This window comes from Lichenostomus cassidix, chromosome 1 (genome assembly GCF_008360975.1).
Source record: "Lichenostomus cassidix isolate B80296 chromosome 1, HeHo_3.0, whole genome shotgun sequence".
NCBI lineage: Eukaryota > Metazoa > Chordata > Aves > Passeriformes > Meliphagidae > Lichenostomus > Lichenostomus cassidix.
In genome coordinates, this window is record NC_139479.1 from 8,118,597 (window position 1) to 8,143,276 (window position 24,680).

Genomic DNA, 24,680 nt, shown 5'->3' on the forward strand with positions numbered 1-24,680 from the left:
ACCAGGAGCTTTTTGTTGTTTTGTTGGGTTTTTTTTTTCTATTTTAGTTTAACCCACCTTTTGAGAACTGAAAGGCAGAAAATCCCCACCCAGCAGGGAAAGTCTTACAAGACTTAGAAGAGGAAGATCTATTTTGCAACAGGGGTGGTTTCCCATCATGATGGTAAGCAAGCACAGCAGCACTTTTGCTGTAGGTTAAAACTTGGGAAAACTGCCCATATTTATGCTTTCCATGTAGGGAGCAGAGAAGGAAGGAGCACTAGATGAGATCCAGTCATATCAAGTTCTTGCTTGAATACAGCATCTGGATTTGGCCCATTTCCCTGTCCTCTCCAAAGCCCCCTTCCAGTTTCCAAAGTCAAGGTGAGGCCAATGGGAGCCAGAGCTGCTCAGCACCCCAGAGAGTCAGGATCTTTAACTGTGAAACTAACTTACAGTGGGTTGTACAGTGAGGATATTGATGAAATTATTAACTGCTGATTTCAGATGACTATGTGTGGGATAACAGAGAAAATATTATGTAAGAAGGGAAGGAAAACATGCTAGGCTGAGGCCATAAGTGAGGCCAAATTTTCTATCCAGTCACTTTGAATTGAACTCCGATTTGCTTTCATTAGGTGAAACAGTTATTTCAATCCATTTCATCACAAATGGCTTTTCTTGCCCTTAGCGGAGCATTTATCATTTGAATAGGGAATTTTTTGGAACTGAAGCAGAGATCAGACTTCAATCCACTTTGTAAACTCAGGTACAGTGTAAGTTCAACAGTGTGTGACAGCTTGCTGCCAGAGCAAGCACAATATCTCATTTACTTTGGCTCCCAACAAATCAGAAAGAAAGCAAGAAACTCTCACTTTTTCTTTCATAGGTTTTAGGAAGACAGTGATTTATTAATAAACACAGAATTATTTTTTCTGAGTTCAAGGTGACAAACAACCCCTGGTTCAAGTTTGCAGCTGGTCAGGCAGTGTCACTGCAACTGACTAATGAAAGATCCCTGGTGTTTGAAGAGCAAACATGGCAATATTTAGAAAACTAATGGTGAATTAAAATACATTCCTCCAAGACTCTTCTTGTGATAAACATGCTGTCTCCATGTGACCCCTTGCAATTCCTCTTTGCCCACTTTCTAAGATTATAAAAGCCTGATCACATTTCCATTAAAATCAAGGTCAAATATTTTGCTGTTCTCTGCAGAGGATAAGACCTTTATTATATTTCAGCAGCAATATTTTACACTCCACAGAAGAAGTTTCCTTGGTTGTACTTATGTTCTGTTATGTTTTAATAGGTGTGCCTCAGACAGAATTATGTGGATTTGAATATGGCCTTTCTGAGGGAAAGAACTGTAAAATTCTCCACCAAGAGTTGATCTTTGCCAACATTCCTCAATAACTGGTATTAATAAATAGGAGCTGGTAGGTTGTGTTTCTGAAGTAGCATTCAGAGCTTGGATAACATTTTAAAATGCTGTAAAGGGAGAACACATCCTGTCTGGCAAGCTGAGGTGTAAAATATGCTACATGCAACCAGATGGCTGCACAAACTTGTCTGAAATTGCAGAAGGAGACCAACCATTCTTCTGTGGCTGCAAGAACCTGCAAGGAAGGTGTTGTGCTGTGCAGGAGCTACTGCAGGGCTTGGCTGTGGAGTTTAAAAGTCACTAAGCAGGCAACTGGCATGAACAGAAGAGATGGGATACTAAACTGTGGCTTTTTCAAGGCTTTGTGCACTTGCTTTTTCAATTTTTTTCCTATGCTGCTGGTTTTAACACCTTTTTTCCCCTCTCTTGCCAGTATTAAAAGTTTCGGTTCCCTTTTTTTTGTTTTTTAAGAACCTGCTACCTGTAGTGTACACACAGAAGCATTGTGCTGTGTATGGGAGTCTTGTGCACATCAGAAACTTTATTCTGTGGATAAAGTGACCATTGCTTTCTCAAAGCCTGTTTCACCATCAAAGAGGAGCAGCAGAGCAATAGGGCCAAAAGCACTGCTTGCCTTCAGGAATGCTTCAGAAAATACCCATGGAATCATTCAGCAACAGTTTTTTTCAGCCTTGAAAATCAGAAATGGCAGTGTTGAGAACACAAAACCTCTTCTTGTTTGGGTCCCTGCACCACGGGGCTGAAGATGTGAAACCGAGGGTGCTCAAAGCAGCCGAGTGCTGACTCACACGCCAGGTGTGCAGCTTGGACTGAATCTGTTCTTGTCATCCTCTCAGCTGGGGTGGCTCTCAGAAGCCCAGGTGGTTCCTTTTCAGTTCTCCACTTTCCTAAGGAGAATCAGCTCCCTTTCAGCTGTCTGCATTCTCTTGGACAGGACGTTTAAGGCTTATGTTGGAAGCCTGGAAGGTCCTGGTGCTCAAAGGAATTTTCCTCTAGTAAGGAACTATCTTTGCCAGTCACCCTTTTCCAACTCCCCTTGTTCAAGGGACTGGCTGCAGCCAGGAAAAGTTATCTCCTAATAGCAAGCACTATGCTAGAATGCTTTATTGTTTAATAGCACTAAGCTTTATGAGTGTGAATTGGCTCCCCAAAGAGTGTGGCAGCCTCCACTCTTCAGCAGTCATGGTGAATAGTAGGAGGATAAAGGCAGTTAATTGAGGGGAAATCCCCTCACACAGACAAAGAAAACAGATTGCTGCTAAATAGCCAGCACGTGGAGGGCAGTGAAAACTTCCCTAAGTTAAAACGTGGCTCTTTTGTTCTACCACAGTGCCGAAATAATTCTCAAGAAGCAAAGGGATCTGTGTTAGTGTAGCTGAAATTTAGAAGCTGGGCTGTCCTTCCCAGACTCCAAACAGAAAAAAAAAATTCAGTCTTTAGACTTTGTATTTAATGACTCCCACATTCCTGGGAGTTAGAAATTTTCTTTGTTAAAAATGAAGTGTACTCCTCGTGGGTCAGCTTCTGAGTTGCTGATGCTCTGCTTGTTGAGTGTGTCAGCCAGGCCCTCAGGGCCACAGAGAAAAACACCTATTCTGGAGCTGTTAAGAAAATGAAAATATGGTCAGCAACTAGGTATGGAGCAGCTGGATATTCTGCATGTAAATAATTTTTATGTTCTATAGATGCAAGGGTTTTTTCCCAATTACAGGACCTGAAGTAGAACTGGGTGTCTATCCCCAAAAACCTGTAACCCCTTAAAACTTATTGCTGCTTGTAAAACAAATGCTGGGATAAATCTCAGCTCAGCCTAAGTCAGTGAAGACAGGTTTATTGACTTCACTGAATCAAAGAAATAGAGCTTCAAACAGCTTATGGCACAAATTCTTGAGAGGAGCTCTTCTGTTTTTTCCTACTAATACTGGATGGTTAGCTAAAGGTCATCCATATTCAGGTTTGGTTTTTAGAGGTAGAAAGTGTTCTTGGATGTATTTAGACACCACCTAATATTCCTATCTACCTCAGCTGGAAGGATAGGGTTAGTTTTTTTTTCTAAATCTTCTGCTAGTAATTAGACACTCCAAGAAGTATCGTGTGAAAAAGGGATGATTTTTAAACAAATTGTAGGTCAAAACAATTTGGTAAAGATCACAGGTCATGTCCATGGCTGAAAAGAGAATAGAAAAGACCTGGGGATAGGTAACGAAAAATGCTCCTCAAACTTTATCAGCTAAGGGAACAAGATTGTGCTGTACAGCCATTAAATAGAGGAAGTCCCCAGACACTACAAATCTGCACAGGTTTACCCAGGATGATTCCCTGCAATCGTTTTGAACTCATTTTCCCAGTTAGGCCTTCCATACAAGGTTTTCTGTTTCAGTCCTGTAATCACATCTTTCTCTTCTTCATGATGCACTACAAAGTGAGTGGCCTGTGGGAAATGAAACACAAAGGACAGTTAAATATGGCAGCAATGTGTTCTGGTTAAAAAATAATAATGTCAATACTCATTGAATTATTTCCCAAATGAGATTATGGAATTTAAGGTGTTTTGCAAGGAATACTAAGATTGAGAAAATCCTCACTACCAGTGTTTACCCCTTCCTTCTCCCCATACTGGATGATCTCAAGAGTTAAAGCTATGAAACATTGAACACAGCAATTAATTGTGGGGATTTTTGCAATTAACTGGTTTAGCCTAAGAACTCTAAAATTGGACTGCAAATTACAAACACCTTTCCCTTCAGAGACAATAAGTACTCCCTTGACCATAATGAAATTCTGCCAGTTTGTTCTCTGGAAGGTTTGATCTATTTGAGGAGGTCTTGTCTGTGTAACTTTCACCTAGACCAGCTAAGTTAAGTAAAGCCAGGAAGAGAATATGTGGTTAGAGGTATAAGTTCAGGCCTTGCAGAGTTCTGCAGCCCCTTTATATGAGACAAAAAGAAAAAGTTACAAGTAACTTTATCCCCAAGGGAAAAGTTGTGTGACTTTTCTTCTTTCCTTTATGTTTTTTTTCCATTGCACATGTGATAACTTCCTTGCTGCTCCCCCCTCCCTGTCGGTCTAGCTGAGCTACAGCACTTTGGGCACGTGGTGAATTTGGCAATCAGATATAAGTAATATAAAACATCACTAAAAATAACAGAGTGAGAGCCTCTCCTGACTCAATCATACATTCTCCAGTGTCTACTCCTTTGCATCCCCACAGCAATCTACAACATGGGACCAGACAGAGAACTCATGAGTCCTGAAACAAATATGTTATTATTGTTCAAACTTTGTGCATTGGCTTCTCTAGTCCCTAAAGCTCTCAATTACATGCTTTAGGCAGCATCAGCTGTTTTAGAGACACCTGCATGGCCAGCTGAGGTTCCTGCTGTGAACAAAGCCTGCATCCCACAGGACACAGCCAGAGTAAAGCAGAAAGGAAGTCAATACACATTAACAGCTGGTCCCATGTAGCTTCTGATGGATAACACCTGTCTGCATTCAAACTTCTGAGAGCCAGATGGATGACCAGGATAAAAGACCATTTGAACATTAATGAAAATACACTTGCTAACATTAACCCCAGTTTCATGGCAGTGATATCTTCTACTGTGTGGTTACCTGAGTTTCATCCCAGCCTGTGAGGTAGATGTTGTAGCTCAGAAAATCTGCATTGTTCCTCTCCTGCATTTGAGCCTCCAGAGATTGCAAGAGGTCAGCAAACCATTCAAAGGCATGAGTGTCCCTGCAAAGCCAGTAAAAATAAATCTGGAAGAGACAAGAGTGAACTGTCAGGGAACACAGGCATTTATGTTTCTGGGTTTATGTCTGCTGACAGAGTGAGGATTATAGAGTTCTTGTAGAAATTGTCTTGAACAATTCATTAGGTGGGTAGGATGGTATTGAAGCTATTCAGGAGTTTTGATGCTGGGAGGGTTGTAAAGCTCAATGTCTGACTGCAAGAACAAGGAAATATCTCTCTATTTCTCTTTCACATTTTTAGTTCACCACATTTCCACACTTACATCCTTGTAAAAGTTTGCTAAGATGTAAACAAATGATTTAGAGTTGAACTCTCTGTCTGCTGGCAGGCAAGATAAATTAAGCTAGGTAACAAAACCAGTTCTGTTTTCTGAATATGACCATAACTGCAAAGTGTGACCCCACATCTCTGCATGGGGAGTTTCCAGGGGAAGGAGGGAGAGGAGGATGGTAGCATTGCAATTCCACTGCTGAAAAGCCTTTCTCTTTGTGCTGGGAAAGGAATGCAATATTTGCCCAGGCTGTATTAGTGCCTTGAACTTTCTGTTTCTCAAGCAGATGAACACCATTTCCATTGCAACTGGAAATTCCCAGGGCCACAGTCAGGATTAGCATTTGTGATTTGGTTTGTAGGCTATTTCCCATTTTGTTATGTTTTTGCTTTAGATCCTCCTGCTTTCCTCCTGCTAACCTTGAGAAGCAGCTGCATTCTTCTTTATTTTAGGACTCATGCAGGTCTGATCACCTTTGCAGTGACTGCTTTGATTTGGACCCTTGGCCCTTGAACAATTACAGGGGTTCTGGGAAAGAGGACACAATACCTTTTTGAGCTTTAGGTTGGTTGCATCATGGCAGTATTTGTACCAGACAGACTTCAGGACAGATGCAAAGGGGGTGACCCCTATTCCAGCTCCAACGAGCATCACAGTTTCATAGCTGAACACATCCTCACTTGCTGTTCCAAAGGGGCCATCCACAGCTATCCTGGAATTGAAAGTATGCTTATTAAATCGATACTGAATATTTATTAACACCACTTAAAATAACAGTAAAAAGGCATTTGTCTGCTACAATGCATATTTGGACTGAATACTAGTCAGTAAAAGGAGAGGTGCAGTTGATAAAAAGATCTGTAAAGAGCCATCTAAGGCCCACATCTATGTTACTATTTAAGGTTTGTATCACTGGAGCCATCAAATTGGTTGAACAAAATTTAAACTGTCACAGATGTTTGTTGACTTTATCATGGAGACTATTTGTACATACTTGGGTAACTTCCATGCCTCCTGGAATTCTTGTTTATCACACCCACAGGCATTGAACAAGCCCTCTGTCCAGTCTCCTACAATACGGACGTGAATGCTGAAATAATCCTCTTCTGGAGCAGAAGTCAGTGTAAATGGATGCCATTCCAGCTTAGACACTGCTGGGCACTTGACAAAAATGTATTGTCCAACTTCCATCTTGAAGCCCTTTTTCATCATCTGGAGCTCAATTGTCTTGAAGGGATGAATGACCACCTACAGTGAGAAGGGCAAGGGGGAAAAAAGGAAAATAAAATTTGTATCTTCACTGTTCACTGATGTATCTACATCCTCCACCACTAACATCATCCTCTGCTATGAGAGCAAGGAAAGCAGGTAAAACTGTCTTCCCAGCAGAATTGAGAGTGAGGAACAGCACCTGACAGGCAGATGAGAGCCTGCAGATGATGTTGATGTTTTGGTTGAAGCATTTTTTCACACACTTTCAGTCACTATAAAAGGGACAGGCCAGGCTGCACATCACCAGATCTAGGTGTGCACATTGTTAATTCCAGATGGACCTTGGTGGCACAGAATACAGTGTTAATGGACCTGACTGCAAATACAGGGGGGAAAATAGGGCTATTCTACTGTATTGGATAGGTAGTACCACTGGAAATGGATGTTTTCTTGTTATAGTTCGGTGGGACCTTGGCTATTCTTTAGCCAAGAATAAATAGAAGCAATATTCTAGAAGCAAGACCAGCAATTCTGTCACTATGATTTTTAATCTTAAAGTTGTCTGCCAAAATTATTTTCATTTTTTGAAAGAGTTTTACAAGAGGGAGAATCAACTCTCTCTGTCTGGTAGTGTAGGTATTAATAATAGTTCTTAGGACTGTGAAAGAAATTTTCTGCCAACAGGGCACTTAACAGGCACCAAAGATGGTGTAGAAGTGGCTCACAGGATATTTTGGTAAAATTACCAAAAGCACACTAATCTTTAGGAGCCTTCCAATGTGTCTGCATCATTACAGAGCATGGTAGAGTCATCTATTATCATCCCCCAAACCCTGCTGTGATTTGAACAGGCGTGTCCTCAGGATGCAGCACAGTGCCTTGTGAGGAAATTACACTGGGAAAGGCCAGGATAATTTTCCTATGTTTGAGCTCAATGCTGTGCTAATTTGGCTGTCAGACTTTCAGAATCAGTGTTAATATCTGTGCAACACACCATGGGGAATGGAAGCTCAGCATTAGATTTGGGTGCATGAAATAAGTGCACTCTAACTCATTTTCGGGGGTCATTTGTTCTGTGTCTTAAATCAGTCTCAAATCTGTGGAATTTCTACATTGTGGAATTATATATGTAAATATATAGAAAATTCATTTCTTTCCTAAGGTTCAGACCTGTGCCTTAGCTAACTTCCTCCTCTTGCACACTTTTAGAAGCTGCATTTGGATGTTAAATGTTGGTATCATGACAGCAGACAGAACATTCCTTTCACTGGAAACTTTGTTGTGCAGGAGCCTCTGGCTTTGCTGCACCATTTGGGAAAAAAAAAAGGCAATGTTTTGCCTGGTATTAAGTGTAGCATCAGCACTTACCTTTGTGATAACAACCTTCTGCTGTGACCTCCAAAACCTCACCAGCCGCTCACACAGGTACAGAAACATGGGACCTACCACCCACTTCCATGTCTGCAAGCACAAGAAGATAAGTCAGATGATAAAAGTCATAGAATCATAGAAAGGTTTGGGTTGAAAGGGATCTTAAAAGTCATGTAGCTCCAACCCTCCTGCTGTGGACAGGGACGCCTTCCACTAGATGAGATGGCAACTTAAAAGAAATAAAATCTTGCAAATTCTATGAGCAGAGGTGAAGTTCAAGTAATCTATGTTCTTTATTAATAAGATTAGGGGATCCCTAAGATATAAGACATCTTCAAAATTCTGGTCAGAGAGGGAATTTCTTTCTCTGTTGAGAGTTGTAGCTGGCTTTTTTAGTTGCTACTAGAGTTACAGCGAGGTATTTTCCTATAAGCAATTTTGTTTCTGTCTAAAAAAGAAGGTAACTAAGTGAAATGTGGAGTAAAACTCTTAATGTACTATTGACTCTGGTCTGTATTATTGCAAGAAAAGATGTGGTTTTTGTTAGGAGATCAGTCTGAAATGTGAAAGAAAAACCAGCCTGGTTAGTCAATAAAAGCTGAAGTTTCAATTTCACATTTTCAGGGGCATTATTTTCTGTTAATGATCATCAGTCCATTAATAGTGTGAAACTATTTATTATGAGGATTATAGCACTTTCTAGATATCCCCAGAAGCCATTGTTTACATTTTGGATGAACAGTTCTCATATGCCAATTGCTCTTGTGCTTTGTCTGTCATTTGTGCTCATTTTATGGCACACTGAAAGTGGCTTGTCTGTCTGGAGTCCATTTCTGCTCACAATTTGTTGTGTCACAATCTATTGCTTCATGTAAAGAAAGCTGCCATTGGAGAATGCTGAGGGTTACATAGCTGTTTTTCTATGCAATCACCTGTAATATTTAAGAAAAAAAGAGCAAAGTGTAAACATTTTCAGTTAGATTTACCCTCGAGCCAGCTGTTCTTACCATAGGAGGATTCCCTGCAAACTGGGGGATTGGGCAAGCCTCATGCTTTCCCCAGTGACTGAAGTTCTTGTAGCAAATCTCTGGGTTATGTTCAGCCAGACTTTCAGCTGTCTGTCCTCGTACAATACGACTGGAAAAAAAAGATCATTAAGGCAATGAAATTAAAATGAAGGTATCTGTTCCTTATTGTTATTCTATTTATGTACTACTCTGTTTATATGGATTTGTGGGCTGCTGCACTGCTACAGCTTTGATACAGCTTTAGTGCTCTCATCCACCCACAACTCTACCATTAAAGAAATAAAAATAGGGAGGGAAGTTTGTGGGATAAAATACTGATTTCAAGATTAGGTGAGGAACTGAGAGTTACATCCATTACCACTTCCAGGATGTGGTCACAATTAGAAAGCTTCATTCTTTTCTGAGTTACCCTACTTTTTTCTTCAATTAAAAAATAAAAACCACCAAAACAGACCAAAAGAAAAAAACAACCAAAACAACCAAAAACCAAAACCTGGAATGAACAAGTAATCAATTTCCTACTGACCACTACAGAGATTATTTCTGCTGTTTATTTTAGAAATTTGGAGATCCCTTTCCAATACATATTCTTCTTTCAGCCCTTCCTCTCCCTCTAATGCTATGTTGCAGCTGTTCAGGTGCTGTGAATGAACACAGATGCTTTTGACACAAAGCAGCTATTGCAGCTACACCAGCTTGTATCAGCTGATTATCTGACCTCTATATTCTTGCTGGGTTGGGGTTTTTGTTGTTGTTGTTTGTTTTATTACAAAGAATCCTGACTGATCCAGAACAGCTGTATTTCCAGCGGCAGAATTGGTGCTGAGAGCTTGTTTCAGTTTCGAGGGGTAAAAGTCTGTTCTGATCTTGTTCACTATTTCCTGCCTCTCTCTGGAGTTCTGCCAAACTCAGGATCTTAGCAGAAAAATTGAGATAAAGGTCTGCTGAATTTTCCCTAGAAACACTCTGGTTCTGATCAGGCTGTTCAGGTTTTTGCCAATATGGTTCTTCTATATCTTCTGCCCATGACTTCTCTTTCTGCTTTTCTAACTCAGTTTCTGTGAACCAGACTACATTTCTGACGTTTCAAAAATAAAACATGGTATCTAAGCCATATGCATGCCTAGCTCTGGGTGACAGATTTATCCTAGGATTATTACAAAACCCCTGCACTGTGTTGAGAGATAAGATATTGCTCATAAATATTACTAATGAGCCTCTTCTTCATTAAATGTTTGATTAATATCCTGCCTGAAAAATAAAGGGAAGCAATGACAGTGTCCCAGGAGCATCACGAGTTGCAGTTTGGAGGAACATCAGCAGTTGCAGTTTACTTCCCCACTAATGGGTTCAGCTGAGCCACTGCCTGGGATGAGTTACGAGAACAGGAGGAGCCCATTTCCTCCACTGCTCACCCCATTGCTCAAGGGAAAGGGGGTCTGGGACTTTTGCCTTGACCTGTGCTCTCTCCAAGGTTTGATAATGTCACTACCCTGTCCAATAGAAAGAAAAAACTTATTTCCTGTTATTACTCAGTGTAGATGCTCTTTCTAGTAGTGTAATTTAGCTTTCAGCAGTATAGCCTTATAATTACTTTTTTTTTGGCTGAAAGTTTTTCTTTACCTCCAAAGCAGAGTGAACTGCATGTCTCTCCTCTCTCCTCTTTACATTTACTGAGGCAGCAAATTTGGGACATTTGTCAGTGGCACGCAGCTCATACACAAAAACATCAGTGCTACAAAAGTGTTGTAACAGGTTGTAACAGACAAGAATTACTGTAGACTTGAATCAAATCACAGAATGATTTTGGTTGGAAGAGGCCTTAAAGATCATCCAGTTCCAACCTCCTGCCATGGGCAGGGACACCTTTCACTAGACTAGGTTGCTCAGAGCCCCATGAACCTGGCCTGGAACACTTCCAGGGATGGGGCATCCACAGCTTCTCTGGGCAGCCTCTTCCAGTGCTCCACTACCCTCACAGTAAAGAATTTCTTCCTAATGCCTAATCTAAATCTGCTCTCTTTCGGTTTGAAGCTATTCCCCCTTGTCCTCTCACTACATGCTCTTGTAAATATTCTCTCTCTACCTTTCTTGGACCTGCTCCTCTGATGCTACCAATAATCTTTGGCTCAGCTTTCTGAATATATACACAGATGTGTGCTTGTACAGATCCTTCTTTCCCCTGAGATAACATGTTCTCTGTCTTGTCTCCCCTCTTCCTGACATGTGATTTTGAGACTGCCAGTTCATACTCTGTGACATCCATCCTTGCACACTTGAGATGCCATCCTTGAGTTTAAAAAGCCTGTCTCATATTTCTCAGTATATTAGTATTTTCTCTAAACTCAAAAGGTCATTATTGCCTTTAAGGCCAAATAAGTGAGGTCACTGAGTTCACAGCCAGAAATCTTCCTCTCCTCTACAGATGATAATATTCCTGTTTATCTGCTTCCAAATGATAGCTGAACTTTGCTGAAAACCACTGCTGCCCAAACTCTTGCCTTTTCATTCCAGTACAATTTAAATGGTGGGAGTACAGTGAACATTAAAGTAAATAAAAAGTCAACTTTTATTAGATACATGCTCTTCACTGACCTCTAGAAAGAGCAGTGCTTGCTTTCTGATAGCATTGTGTAGTACCTAATGGCAAGTTTAGACATTGTGTCAGTAACTATACAATATTTGCTGCAAAAAACATGAACCATTTGTCCTTTTCCTTCCACAGGTTTTGCTCAAATGATCTCCTTGTTATGAAAGTTGGAATGGACAAATATGCTGGGGGTGATTCCTATCTGCTTTCTATTTTTGTTCTTCCTGATTTACTCTCATTTCTGGCTTTTTTACAGCACTAATGGACTGAAAGGAAGTGGTTTTGAATAGTCATTTTTGCTGGGCATTTTTAAAGCACACTTTCTATTGCCTGTAGGATTTCCTTTAGAATGGACAATGTAGTATAATTATGAACTATTGAAATGTAGCTTGGATAACTGAGTCTTTTTTCTTTATTCATCAGGTCTTTGGTTTTATAAAATGGATCTAAAGTTAATTTTTCTAAGTGCTAAAATTGTGTTTGTGTTGTTCTAAAACTGTTTCATTAGGCTTTTCAACTCTTTTAGAAGGAGATATGGAATGAGGCAACAGCAGAAAAACATGTTTAGCATTTGGAAGTTAGAAAACCATACAAATGCCTATATCTAAGTTGAAACAGCTAAAAGTCTATTCTGAAATGCTGCTGATATTAGAAGTTCATCCAAGCCAGAAAGATAAACCTATATTACTATAGTTTTCACTTGCCCAATAAAATTCTATACTCTATGTAATTTTTATAATGAGAGCTCTTTACATGCATGTGTATGATGCAATTCCCTTCAGGAGAGAAAGGCAAATTTACAATTAGAAACAGAAACCTTGGAAAAGAGCTTGGCAATTAAGATATCAGAAGCTGAATGTCAGTGAGTTAAAGTATACCAAAGTCACGTGAACCTCCTGGATGTGGACAGCTTTTTGCATGTATCAATGAGAGAATCCTCACTCTCAGAGCCTGTATGGGCTCATCACTACCATCAAAAACAGCTGCTGCTCTGTCCCTGCTCTGTTACAGGGACTGAAGTCCCTGTAATCATGTGTGAAAGGGGTTTGAAGTGAAGATACAGTAATTATCATGTGTTTTGTGATAAATGCAAATACTCACCCAGCACCGTGGATGACAAGGCCAATGAAGAAGATGACAAAGAGATGGTGGGTGTACCAGAACACTTCAAAATACGACCTCCGGATGGTTTTGGTGGATGAGGTGATGATGAGGATCAGGGCCAGAGTGATGACAACCCCAGTGATGCCAGCCAAGTACGTGAAAGCCACATATAGGCCCCCTATGGGGTTCTGGGAAATAATTGCACACACTGATCTAAGGAAGGGGTTGCACCAAAGCAGAGCCACTTGAACCACCACTCACCAAACCCTTTACCTTGTTAAAAGTCTTTAAGTCATCTGCTGCCAAAATCCCACTCCATTTTTGTTGCACTGCAGATGAGGTGAGTGGAAGTAGAGAGGGTTTTCCACCAATGCACACACCAAACATTGTTTCTTACTCTGCCATGGCTCAGCAGGACAGGCTTGGGAAAGGTGAATACATTTGCACAACTCTGGTGTTGAGAGCTGGAGTCCTACCTCCATATTTTGGGAGCTAAATGAAATCTGTCCTTTCCCCTGGTGTTGCACAGCCATGAGACTCAATTAATGCAGAGTTTGGATGCTCAGTGCTCTTCTGAGGAGTAGGGAAGTCCCTCCTGGTTTTTTTTTGCCCCGCTGACCAGAACTTAAGCCACCCAACTTCAAAACTTTTGCCTTGATTTCTGTGTACTTTTCTGAGTGCCACGTTTATCTAAGTCAAGACACTGTTTTACAGGGTATTTGTTTTTACACAATGTTTTAAAACTACTTTGAAATTCTCAGGTAAAAAGGTTTAAAGTACTACCAAAGCTCAGCAATGATATTACTGACAAATACAGAAGAATGGATTCTACAAGTTTTCTCTGCAAGATGGCAAAAACCCAGACTGGAGACACCAGAAATAGGCACTCTGCTCAAATGGTCTTATATGATCACCTAAACAAATGTAATGATGACTCCTCAGAGTCTGATGGAGTCTTACCGGAAGAGTTTGTCTAAAAAAGTTGACATAGCTTTCATTTGGTTTGTCTCCAAGGCCAGAAAGCACAGCTGCCAGAGTGTCTTTCTCTTCAACTCGGGCTTGCACACTCCACTCCACATTGAATAAGTGTGCAATGGTGTGGATTGCTAGGAGTGACAGGAAAAGAATAATCAGCATTGACCACAAGTACTTGGTGGTTTTAGGTAACATCTGAAACTTTGTCACAGTTCTCAACTGCACTTTAAGTGCACTTTAAGCTTTGCTGCTCTCACCCTCTTCATCACAATTTCAGATCACTGATGTGATTAACTGTTAAAGCTTTACCACATAAGGTTTACATTTTTTGAGTGTGGGAGAAAGAAGTAAAGGGAAGTTTCCAGCACTAGGACACATGATTTGTAAGGTATTTGCATTGAAAAATGATGAATTTGATGAAAAAAAAAAGATAGAAAACCCTTACGTTAAGAAATGAGAGATAAAATAGAAAACCATTGTCATGGCCAGCCCACGCTTTTTATATCTTTTTTCTTTTTTTTTTTAATAATTTCTGTTATTTGTTTCAGACATGCCAAATAAGAAATAAGTCTAAACAAGAATTAAATCCAGGGTATCTGGTTCTCAGGGCATTGCTAAACACCCTTTATTAAACCATCATTAATGGTACTGATGGTTCAAAATAAAGGTATTCTCTCTTGTTTATCTTTTGCTCTCTCCCAGTTGGCACATATCTGGAAACTGATTTAAGCTTGGCACATGCTGATTCCTTTAATGAAATGAGATCTTTGCCCATATCCTTAAGAACTTGGATCCCACCCAGATTCCACATAAAATACCCAAGAAAGCAATAAAGAAAGAAACATTAGAGTACCAACCAGTGTGAAGGGCAATCATCCAAGCAACCATTTTGTGAAAGGTGAGGTTTCTGTCCAGCTGTCGTCTAATACGGGTAGAGCAGCACTTTGGGTTTGAAGAAAAAGGTATTTGAAGGTATTTGTGCTATCTATGCAAACTTTTTTAATGCAGGAAAAAAAACAGAGGCCCTGAGCATGCTGGTGGCATTGCTAGCAAAAATTTAGAATTCCAAAATATAGACAAAAATACTTCCCCCTGTCTTCCAGAAAAAAGGAATTACAGATTATGTTTTAACACATCCCACTAAAACAAAGTATTTGATAAGGAGAAAAAGTTTAACATCCAGTATGAAAAAGGAATACATCTTATCTGATTTGAATTGCACATTATAAACAGAAAAAGGAATCACAGTCTGGTATAACAGAGTGACTGCTTTGGTAGCATCAGGATCATACTGTGGTTGGTTCATGATCTAGAAATGGGCTGCAAAGTTTGAGTGAAACTGTCTCAGGGAGCTTCCATCCAAAATGTGTTAGTCACCTATGGCAGTGATACAAAGGCATTCCTTCCCCAAATTTCTGGGTGTTCACTTACAACTTGGTGTTGGAGTTACCCAAAAAGAAACGGCAAAAACCTCTGCAGATACAAACCAAAGAAATTGGTTCTCAAGGGAAAAACAGAATAATATTTTCATTACAAATGATAATGAGTTCCTACCAGGCCCCATCTGAATTGTGCTGCAGTCACTGGGAGTTCTCCTAGAATTCTAAGTTCCTGTAAAGCTGGCATTTGCTGTCCCCACACAGCAGAAGGCATGATTGTCATGTGTTGCATGTTTGTATTGCATTTGCTTACTGGATAAGGGAAGAAAACACTGCAAACTACCACAAACATTTCCTCACAAGTGGCAAATACTGTGGGGCTGTCACAATGACTTCAGATTATAACAACAACCAGGAGAAATTTGGCCTTTTTGTATCACGTATATTGAGAGACAATAAAAACAGATTGTAGAATAAAATGCAGCACAATGGGGAAGTGTTTGACTCCCTTGCAAAAACCACTTGATCTGTCTATGAAGGGAAGGCCAAGCAATGGCAGAGGACTCCAGCTGCCTTCAGTCCTGCTCATTAGGTGCAGTGATAAATACAGCAATGAGGGGGAATGCAAAGACAACACAGCTGTTCTTTCAATTGAAAACAAATAACTTTGTAGCCTATGATTTCTGGGTGGCAGGATGGAGAGGGCAAGGCTTTTCAGTTCGTTCCCATTGAACACTGGATTTGAACAATTCTTTCCTCTTCTTGACCCCAATGACATTGCTGTTGGGAAGGTCACTACTCTTCCAATAATTTATTTGACATTTAAATGATTTTTCTTACAGAGCCTCACAGTTGTTACCTGCAGAGCACAGCTAATTATAGACACCAGCACAACAAGCATAAGCAGCTGCTCCCCTGTGCTAAAGCCACCATGGTGCTGACACTGCCACTGGCTCACTGGGCCATGTGTGTTTTGCTTAAGATCTAAAATCACATCCTTCCTGAGGTGTAGATTTATTGAAGAAAAGCAACTGAAGCTAAACAAACACCAGTGGTCTAAGAGCCCTATTTTATGCCACTCCTTGCTCAACCTTGGAACCCTTTGCTTCCTCATTCCCAGCTATCAGCAGGAGAGTGTGCTGCCAGCAGGCAGCAGGAATGCAGCTGGATCTCCCTGCCTGGGACTCACTTTTATGCTGGGTCTACCTCAGTGCCCAAGGCAGAAGGACTGACTCTGTATCTTGAATACCAAGAGGGAATACTTCATCAAGATCCTGGTTAGAAAAGTTAAACTACAGATATTAGGAGGGAAGCAATTCACAAGTAGCGTAAAGTCCCAACTGGAGTACAGTTCTCAACACCTCAAAACCATGTTTTAACCTTCCAGTAGTGTCCCCATATTTATCTTCAGCTCTTTCACTACTTTGACTTCAGAAGACCTCTGCCCAACCTGCTTTTACCTGTGGAATCTCAAGGAGGCCTTGCATGATCAAGTGCTCATCATTATTTTCCAGCTGCATTCATCCATAGCAACATTATATCTTTCTAAATTTATGTTCATTACTGACTTCTGTAGCCTGGGGAGTCAGCTCTGAATTTTGGCTGATGATAGCTGATCTACCTTAGGGCAGGGGAATAACAACTGTAACCCTACAGTTTCATTGACTATCCTTTTTCCTTTTACATACATGGAAGGTATGACTGTCTGCTTTTGCAGCATCCCAGGATCTGAAGGAGTACAGGAAAAGACTGAAAGCCTGATGTGTAGTTCCAGCTTTATATTCCTAAGTGTTATTCCTTAGAAAGGCTAGAGCACTCGCCTTGCTCTTAAATGTAATTTAAGAGCTTAATGTGGTGGGCACATCTCATTTATTCAGTCACATTGTCAGGATATATGTACTAGATGGAAGTACAGCCTGAGTTGTCTCTGGTTATTTTCTTATTACTTCATATCCCACCTTCTTCCCTTATGAAGGTCTTGAAACACTGCATCTATTTTATCACTTCCTCTTCTGCTCTGCTTTTCAGCCCCCACAGGCTGCCTCATTTGCATGAAAGAATTCATACCAGGTTTAGACATGAGAAACAACTTCTGGGAACTGGTTTTGTTGAGCCTGTTTATATTAAAGTGTCCAGAAAGAAAGGAGGAATCATTATACATTTGGAAAGACAATTCATGAACTTGAGGAGAATACTGCTTTTTCACTGGGCCGTGGCCTTCATTGTCTGCATTATTTCCGCTGTAATAGTCAGAAATCTAGATTTTGGCAGTGTGATACAGCCAGTACTATCATAGGAAGCCTCTGCAGCTGTTACTTAGAATCAGTTGTCCTTTTCTTAGTGGTGGTTCCTTGGTGCTTTGTGTAACATCTGCATTTGGGAGCTAGAAAAGGTCAAAAGGCTTGGGAATTATTTCATCCTGAGATAGAAATCCATCTCAAACAAGAAAGAATGTAATTTATGAACCAGCTGAAAAAACTTCCTTTTCTGGAAGTCTATAAAAGACTACATTTACCTTAAGACCTGAGCATGCAAAGAGAGCAGACAGGGGCTAATACTTCCCTAAGTGGGTGTAGCATCAGTGACAAACAGGGTGGATGTGTGTGAGCACCAACAGCTGCTGCCAGCCAAAAGGGAGACTTTGCATCCAGGGCAGCACCATGCCCAGCAGGCAGCAAAAAAGAGAGGATTTGAAGGAGACTAATTCAAAGCTAAACTCTCAGCAGAACTCTAGATACCCCATGGGCACTAGACCCCAGTCTTGCTCATAGCAAAACTCCAGGCTTATCTGCTTCTTGTAAGAGGACATCCTCAAAATACAGTATATTTGGGGAAGTTGGACAAAATTTCCTGGTATATTTGCAAGGCTGTTTAGGTTATTATCTTTCATAAATTTTGAAATTCTTTCTTCATCTTACCGCACTTGATCCTCTGAGGAAGGAGAGCAGGTTTCGACATACTGGCAGCAGAATCAGCATGCAATTGAAATTCAGGCAGGCTGCAGGGGCCCTTGCAAGAGCCAGAGCACGCTGTAATTAGAGAGATGCTGTTATAAAGTGCATAACCTAAGACATTATCTAGGGCATGGATAGGCACAGACTTATTTTATGTATTATATGGCAACTTGTAAAGAGCGTGAGATCTAGAGGTAACCTCAACAATGTGAATGTTCAATATAATCATGCTCTGGTCAGGCAGAGCACATTCCTGCAGACAGACACCTTCTGTTTTCAGTTTTGAAACAATATGGTTGTATAAAAAGCTCCCTGTCACATCTGGCAATCAACAGTCAAACACAGGTGCAAATCTAAGTCATTAGTAGAGTTTTGTGTCCCAAGTCTGTAAAGAAAGTGTGTGGTTTCAGTTTGTTGGGGATTACAGTAGATGGACAGCTCAAAAGGGAAGTGGTTTCAGTTCTCTGTCAGTAAAGGAGTCTAAGGAAATTTGTTGCCTCAGCTTTTAGGAATCTGTTTCCTTAATGTTGGTCTTTACATCCTGAATTATTTAAGATTTTTGAACTGTTTGATATAAAGGAATAATGACATATTAATCCAAACACAATGAATGGAAGGAAAAATAATGTTTGCTCTCCTTGCATGGATTGAGACCCTTTTACTTTTCAGCCCACAGCTGTTTGGGGATACACTGAACTCTACTTATCCAAGCACTCTGTGACTTCAAAGAGATCTGCACCATGATTGCAAAGGGCAGGATTTGATCCACAGATCTGAAGCCGTATGCAGAATGGGATTTCATGCTTTGTAGAATTAAACCATGGCTTTGCAAACCTTTGGCAAAATGCTGTGCTCTGTAATCCAAAGCTTAGGCTGATTTTTATGTCTGTGATCAGGGTTTTAAAATATGTGAACAAATTAATTTGCCCTTTCAATTGGTCATGACCTGTGGTAGCTTTGGAAAGAAGTTTATAGTAGGACACATAATGCTGCATGAACCAGTTGGATTATATGGAGTAGCCCAGGATCCAGGATCACTTCACTACTTGACTACCATTCATTCACATGCTTGATGAATATATGAATGATGATTGCTTTTCAGAGCCAATATCTTTGTAAACTATTCATGCTCTGTAAAATAATTGCAAGAGAAAATGATTGCACAATAGCTCAATGGCAATATTTTATTCATCTTTTGCTTAACAAAGCTGCCACAATAAATGCTTACTCTAATTACCAGCAAAATAGTTAGTGTAATTACTACCATAATAGTTAACTGAAAACATCTTTAGAATGGGATCTCTCTATTTTGTGTACCAGCTTCCTATTCAGAAGCACTGGACATCTCTCAGCTTTCAGTTATCTGTTTTGCATGTGACTTCTAAATCCTACATGAACCTTCTGCTCCAGCCACTAGATCCTGTTTTGTTCAACTAAAACTATTCAAAACTGCTGTGTGCTCTGTCTATGCCAAAATAGTAATGTCTTGTACTTACGCCAAGGAGCACTCTGGTGTAGAAGAATTTTGGGGGGACATCATACACGAGGTAGTACCACCAAAAGAGGAAGACATTTAAGCCCAGCCACACAAGCTGAAAGGGAATTAAACAGGAAGCTTACAGTTTGTTATTGAAGATAATCCCTCTGAATTTGCACAGTTCAGATAACTGACAGTTAGTTCCCTTTGCTGCTCTTTGCCCACAGAAACCTACTGCAGGGTATAAAGTTTTCAGCAGGGGTGATAAAAATCTTTCTGGTGTAAATGGACTCTGATGTGTGAACACAGGGTACAGGAATGCCAATAGACCAAAACACACCAATGTGCAGCTGAAACTTTTTCATAAGTCAAGAAGCTTAGACATGGTTGTATCAGGACTTTCATATTACAAATGTTTAATTCCGTGAATCCAGTTGAATCTCCAAACACCATTAAAGTTTAGGGACTCTTCCAAATGGCAGTTTCCCAGGCACATTAACCTGTGTAAGAGGGAGATTTGGAAGCTGTGACAAAGGACAAAAAAGCTTGAGATCTAAATTTACATGGGCTAAATTACACACAGGGATGAAATCAAGAAGAAGCTCTGAAATCAGCCAGCAGGGAGTACTCAACACAGGCCCTTTGGTAGAAGGTAGGCTACCCAAAACAGGACTTCTTTGTAGCTGTACTGCAGAATTTCCTCACACTTACACATCCTGCGGTGCAGGTTTCTTTAGGGAAAAACAAGTTATTAACTTTTAGGCAGCTACAAGTCCATCTGGCCAAAGAGATCATAATGAATCTGGATATTTGCCCTCCTGGAGCTGGTTGGCTGATCACACATCCCATATTGAAACAAATCTGTATCACTGCACAGTCTAAGTAGTTTTACCAAGTGGTGCATGAAAACAGAAAGTCTGAGAAGTGGGAGAAAACCCAGAAAATGTGACATTACAGTTCCTCACTCCTCCTAACCCATACATTTTGCTAGTTCTTTGGCTCAAATAACACTAAAAAAACTCAGGATTAGTTCAGATCTTGCAAATGTAAATAAATACTGGGAAATGAAGGAATTTCCATCAGGGTAAGGCAGTATACAGGAAATCCCCAAGTCCTCACTAAAACACAAAGCTCATCTCACGATGTAGTGCTTAGGATATTTATTAAAAGTGACAGTGGCACTCTGGTAGTGTGTTTCTCTTTTGCTGAGGTACATCAGTAGAAATTGTGTCTGTCCTGTTTTTGTCAAGCACTGGACAGCCCTGTGCCTGCTCAGTGTGCAGTAAAGATGTAGAGGCCAAAGCAGAACACTTGGGTAAGGTTTCCAGTGATCTGCCCTTTTAGCTGGTTTCTTTAGCAGTACCTCCATTAGTTTCCTTCCCTATTAGCTGACCTTGTTATAGCTTTGAGGTTCAAAAACCAATTTCCTTATTTGAACAAAGTAAAGATCTCTTACTTAATTCTTTTAATATTTCAGTTCTGGTGGGAAAAGAAAAAAAAAAAAGAAAAAGCCAGAATTCACCTCTTGGCAGTTTCAACTTCCTCAAGTCACTGAAGGTGACAGCAAACACAGTCACTGCCTTTCAAAGCACTGAAGTGCCATATGGGGTTATGTTCCTAAATTACAATGTAATAGACGAGTACTTCTTGTTCATAGCAGCAGAAATACCTCTTGGAATAAAGATGTTCCCATTTCAGTCACCACAAATACGTAAGTTTGCTTTTTCTTCCTCTCAGTATTAACATCTACTGACCACACTTGGCCACAATACCTTAACTGCTCTTACATTTTGGTGTTGTGTATATTTTCAACACATATATATATATGTACATAATATATGTATATAGGTATATGTATAGCCCTTATATCACTCTCTGAAGGGAAAAAAAGAAAACACTTTAGTCTTCTCCAAGCAGGACTGCCCTGCTTGCTCTTTAGCACTTGTAAATGCAACTGGGATTTTCCATACTTTTAAATCTTGATCAGAATTAATTTTACCTACTTTCACAGCCCCTCTATGCAAGTTGTTAACAAACTCAATTCAAATATTAGTTGTCTTAATGAAGGATTCATGAATCTCTTCTCTAAATTCTTGAAACTGACATGAATAAATATTTTATACCATCAAGACACTGTGCTTTCAGTTACATCCATTTCTGTTAATAAAAATGCACGACAGGTTGGTTGTTTGATTGCTTTCTCTGTTGAAGTGCACATAGTTAAGTGAGTTTTAATGTTACTTATTTTGCTTAACTAAAATATTTCTTACAAAGCAAGATAAAGGTAACACACGATCATTTCACAGTTAACAATGAAGCCTACAGCAACTGAAATACCAGAGAGAGTTCCTTAAAAACTATTCCCTTGAAGCATTTCCCTGCACTTGCTGCTCTAGTTTCAGCATAATCAGGTGCATCGTTCACTGGCACAGTGAGAACTGCTTAGCACAACTTTCTGTAGTACCTTTTACAAGACACAAACCACGATAAAAATTGTACTTACAACAACAAAGATGGACAGTCCTTCGTTCTCCACCCAGTTCCCCATGGCTGTCTGAGATGTGTGTGCACAGCAGCCCTGCTCTCTCTGGGACAGCCTCTATGTCTTCTCTCATAAGGAAGTGAGAGCAAAAGGTTGCAGCACCCTGTTTCCTTTGTCATTCATTTAGGAAATAAGTTAACCATTTAATCCTGACCCCAGCTCTGTTTCAAATCTGCTTCTACCACCTTTACATGTAACGTTTCATAACTCAAATACATATAAATCGTTGAAATAGACTTTTTCTTTGTGATACAATGGATAAATTATAAAATTGGTCATGTTTTCTGCTAAAAATGTATTGCCACTTTATATAACTTTAAATGCTGAAGTGTAACATTGAAAGCACAGAAGAGCTACCTCTGCCCAGACCTGTCTCTTTTTTTATCACATTAGGATTGAGATGCAGTTCATGCTGATCTTTGTTGATAAATAATTACTGGTATTATTTCTCTTCAGTAATTCAATGTCCACAGAAACTTCAAAGTGTAATCTAACATTCCTCTTTGTCTGGTACATTGAAACCTTGCTAATTCCTCTCTTCTCTGGCCAAAACTGAGGGTGTGTCACTGGATAGACTATTTTTTTTAATGGTTTTGACTCTTGCAGAGTCCCCTTTGATGGCCATCCCAAATGGATGGCAGAACTATAGAATGATAGAATGGTTTGGGTTGGAAAGGACTTTAAAGATAATCTGCTTCCAACCCCCATGCCATGGGCAGTGAGGCCACCCAGTAGCTCAGGTTGCTCAGGGCCCCATCCAACCTGACCTTGGATGCTTCCAGGATGGGGTAACACTTCCAGGGATGCTGGATGTCATCAGAGGGTCTGATCACCAACATTTTTTTATGGAGGTAGCCTCTGGAAGTTAAACAGTTGGAGTGGCTGGGGAAGGGAAGGAGGGGGGAAGTTCTGATTTGTGGATGTCCATTCTTGCAGTGAACACTCTGCCTGCCCAGGAATGGCAGAGTTCTCATTGCATTTTTCCTCCCCTTAGCTCAGGGTAAGGCACTCATGCCTCCTCTGGGGTGAGCCAGTGTGAGCATCCAGGATGCTCTGACCTGTGGCAGCTCTGCCTTGCCTGGAATCTCCTCAGGCACCATAGCCCCTGAAACATTTCTTTATTGGCTCAGGAGGCTTCTGGCAGGCCACAAACCCAGCAGGGGCTGCTCTTGGATCAATCACAAAGGTTGCAAAGTCTGACGTCCTTTTAACAGCCTGGACACAGACCATGAAACAGGGTATATTTCAGCTGCCCTCAGCCTAGCAATTATCAAATGCAAGTAGTTAATCTCACTGTCTGAGCCCAAGATAAAGGATAGTGGTGCTGGATCCACAGCTGGTGAGTTCTGGTGCTCCCTGATGTTTGTGAGTTTTCTGTTAACTCAGAAAGTGACGCGACAAGCACAGCAAATTTTGCCTATTGTGTAAGTGACAAGTTTGAGTAGAAATGATACCAAAACCACCCACACATCACCCCTGATTTGGTGGTGGTGATTCTGGTGGTTCCACCTTCTAAACGAATGAAACGTTTTTGCTATTTCAAAAACTTGCGTGTTTTATACTTTGTTCTAATTTGGAAAATGCATCCTGTATGAGAAAAAAAACAATGGCAGCTGTGTATTAATTATGTAGGAGTATGAAACTGAAGTGTGGAAAAAATTAAATGCTATCTCATTCTGTTTATAAAATTTCTTTCAAGCTTCTGGATTACACACAGCATTTTTCATCCTTCTTTGGGCTGAAAAGTTCAGTAAACAGTGATCCTTTTGCAGCATGAAACTATTGCAAAAGTATTCATGTCTCAGGGTTCTTAATTTTCTTGCAGTAATTTTACCCCATTGCTTAGGAATTAATTTAGTTCCTCTCCTGCTCTGTGCAGTAATAGTCTGTGTATTGCTGCACAAATTTAATTGCAGATGCTTGCAATAGGCCTAGGGGTTTCACACATGTCCCTAGAAGGGACAATGAAAAAATCCGCAAGTAAAAATCCCAAAAGAGAGAGTGATGTGAAGAACAGAGTGAGAGATCCAGCTCCTCTTTCCCACGAAGAAGGAGGAAAGCCAAGGAGAGACCTTGATTAACCCTTTTTTATTTTGGAGCCTGAAGTTTTTATTTTGAATGCTGTGCAATCTGTTTACCAACCTTCCCTTGATTCTACACCAAAGAGGAAAAAGAAAACAAGAGACTTGTCAAGATGTCTTCCCTGAAGGGACTCTTCACACACAGCCTCAGGCTGTCAGTGTGTGCACTTGCCTTCACTCAAGGAATGACAGTCAAACTTCTGCTCTGTTTTCTTTATAAAATAAATGGTTCCCTGCTGAGAGAAGGGCAGAAAAGCAGATAGATGTGAGACAGGAAAAACACGTCAGTGAGACTCCAGTAAGGATTGGCAGATCCTTCTAGGTCTTTGCTTTATACTGTAACTCTCAATGTAGTTCCCTGCTCTGGTACTTCCCCACACTGTTTTTTGCAGTCATCATGAGAGACCCACGTGCTGTATTAAAAAAATCCATGTCTGATGCAGATGCTGTTTGCCACACCAGTCTTGGCTTGAAGTCAAGCAGCAGCACCACAAAATGGACCAGAGTGCCTGCACACTGCTGTGTTTGGAAGGATGAGCTACCACCAGCAACCTGCCC

At 40.5% G+C, this 24,680-nt stretch overlaps 1 protein-coding gene across 1 annotated transcript; it reads right to left on the reverse strand.

The window, feature by feature from the left end:
- Nucleotides 1-854: 854 nt before the first annotated feature.
- CYBB (cytochrome b-245 beta chain) lies at nt 855-22,139 on the reverse strand. Its single transcript, XM_085049265.1, has 13 exons — nt 22,003-22,139; nt 19,519-19,614; nt 17,987-18,097; nt 14,547-14,631; nt 13,675-13,820; nt 12,712-12,902; nt 9,000-9,129; nt 7,990-8,082; nt 6,404-6,657; nt 5,959-6,121; nt 4,997-5,143; nt 3,691-3,815; nt 855-2,985 (listed from the first exon to the last, which is right to left on the reverse strand). The coding sequence occupies exons 1-13, from the start codon at nt 22,045-22,047 to the stop codon at nt 2,859-2,861; spliced, it is 1,713 nt and encodes a 570-aa protein (XP_084905391.1). The 5' UTR covers nt 22,048-22,139; the 3' UTR covers nt 855-2,858.
- Nucleotides 22,140-24,680: the final 2,541 nt, after the last annotated feature.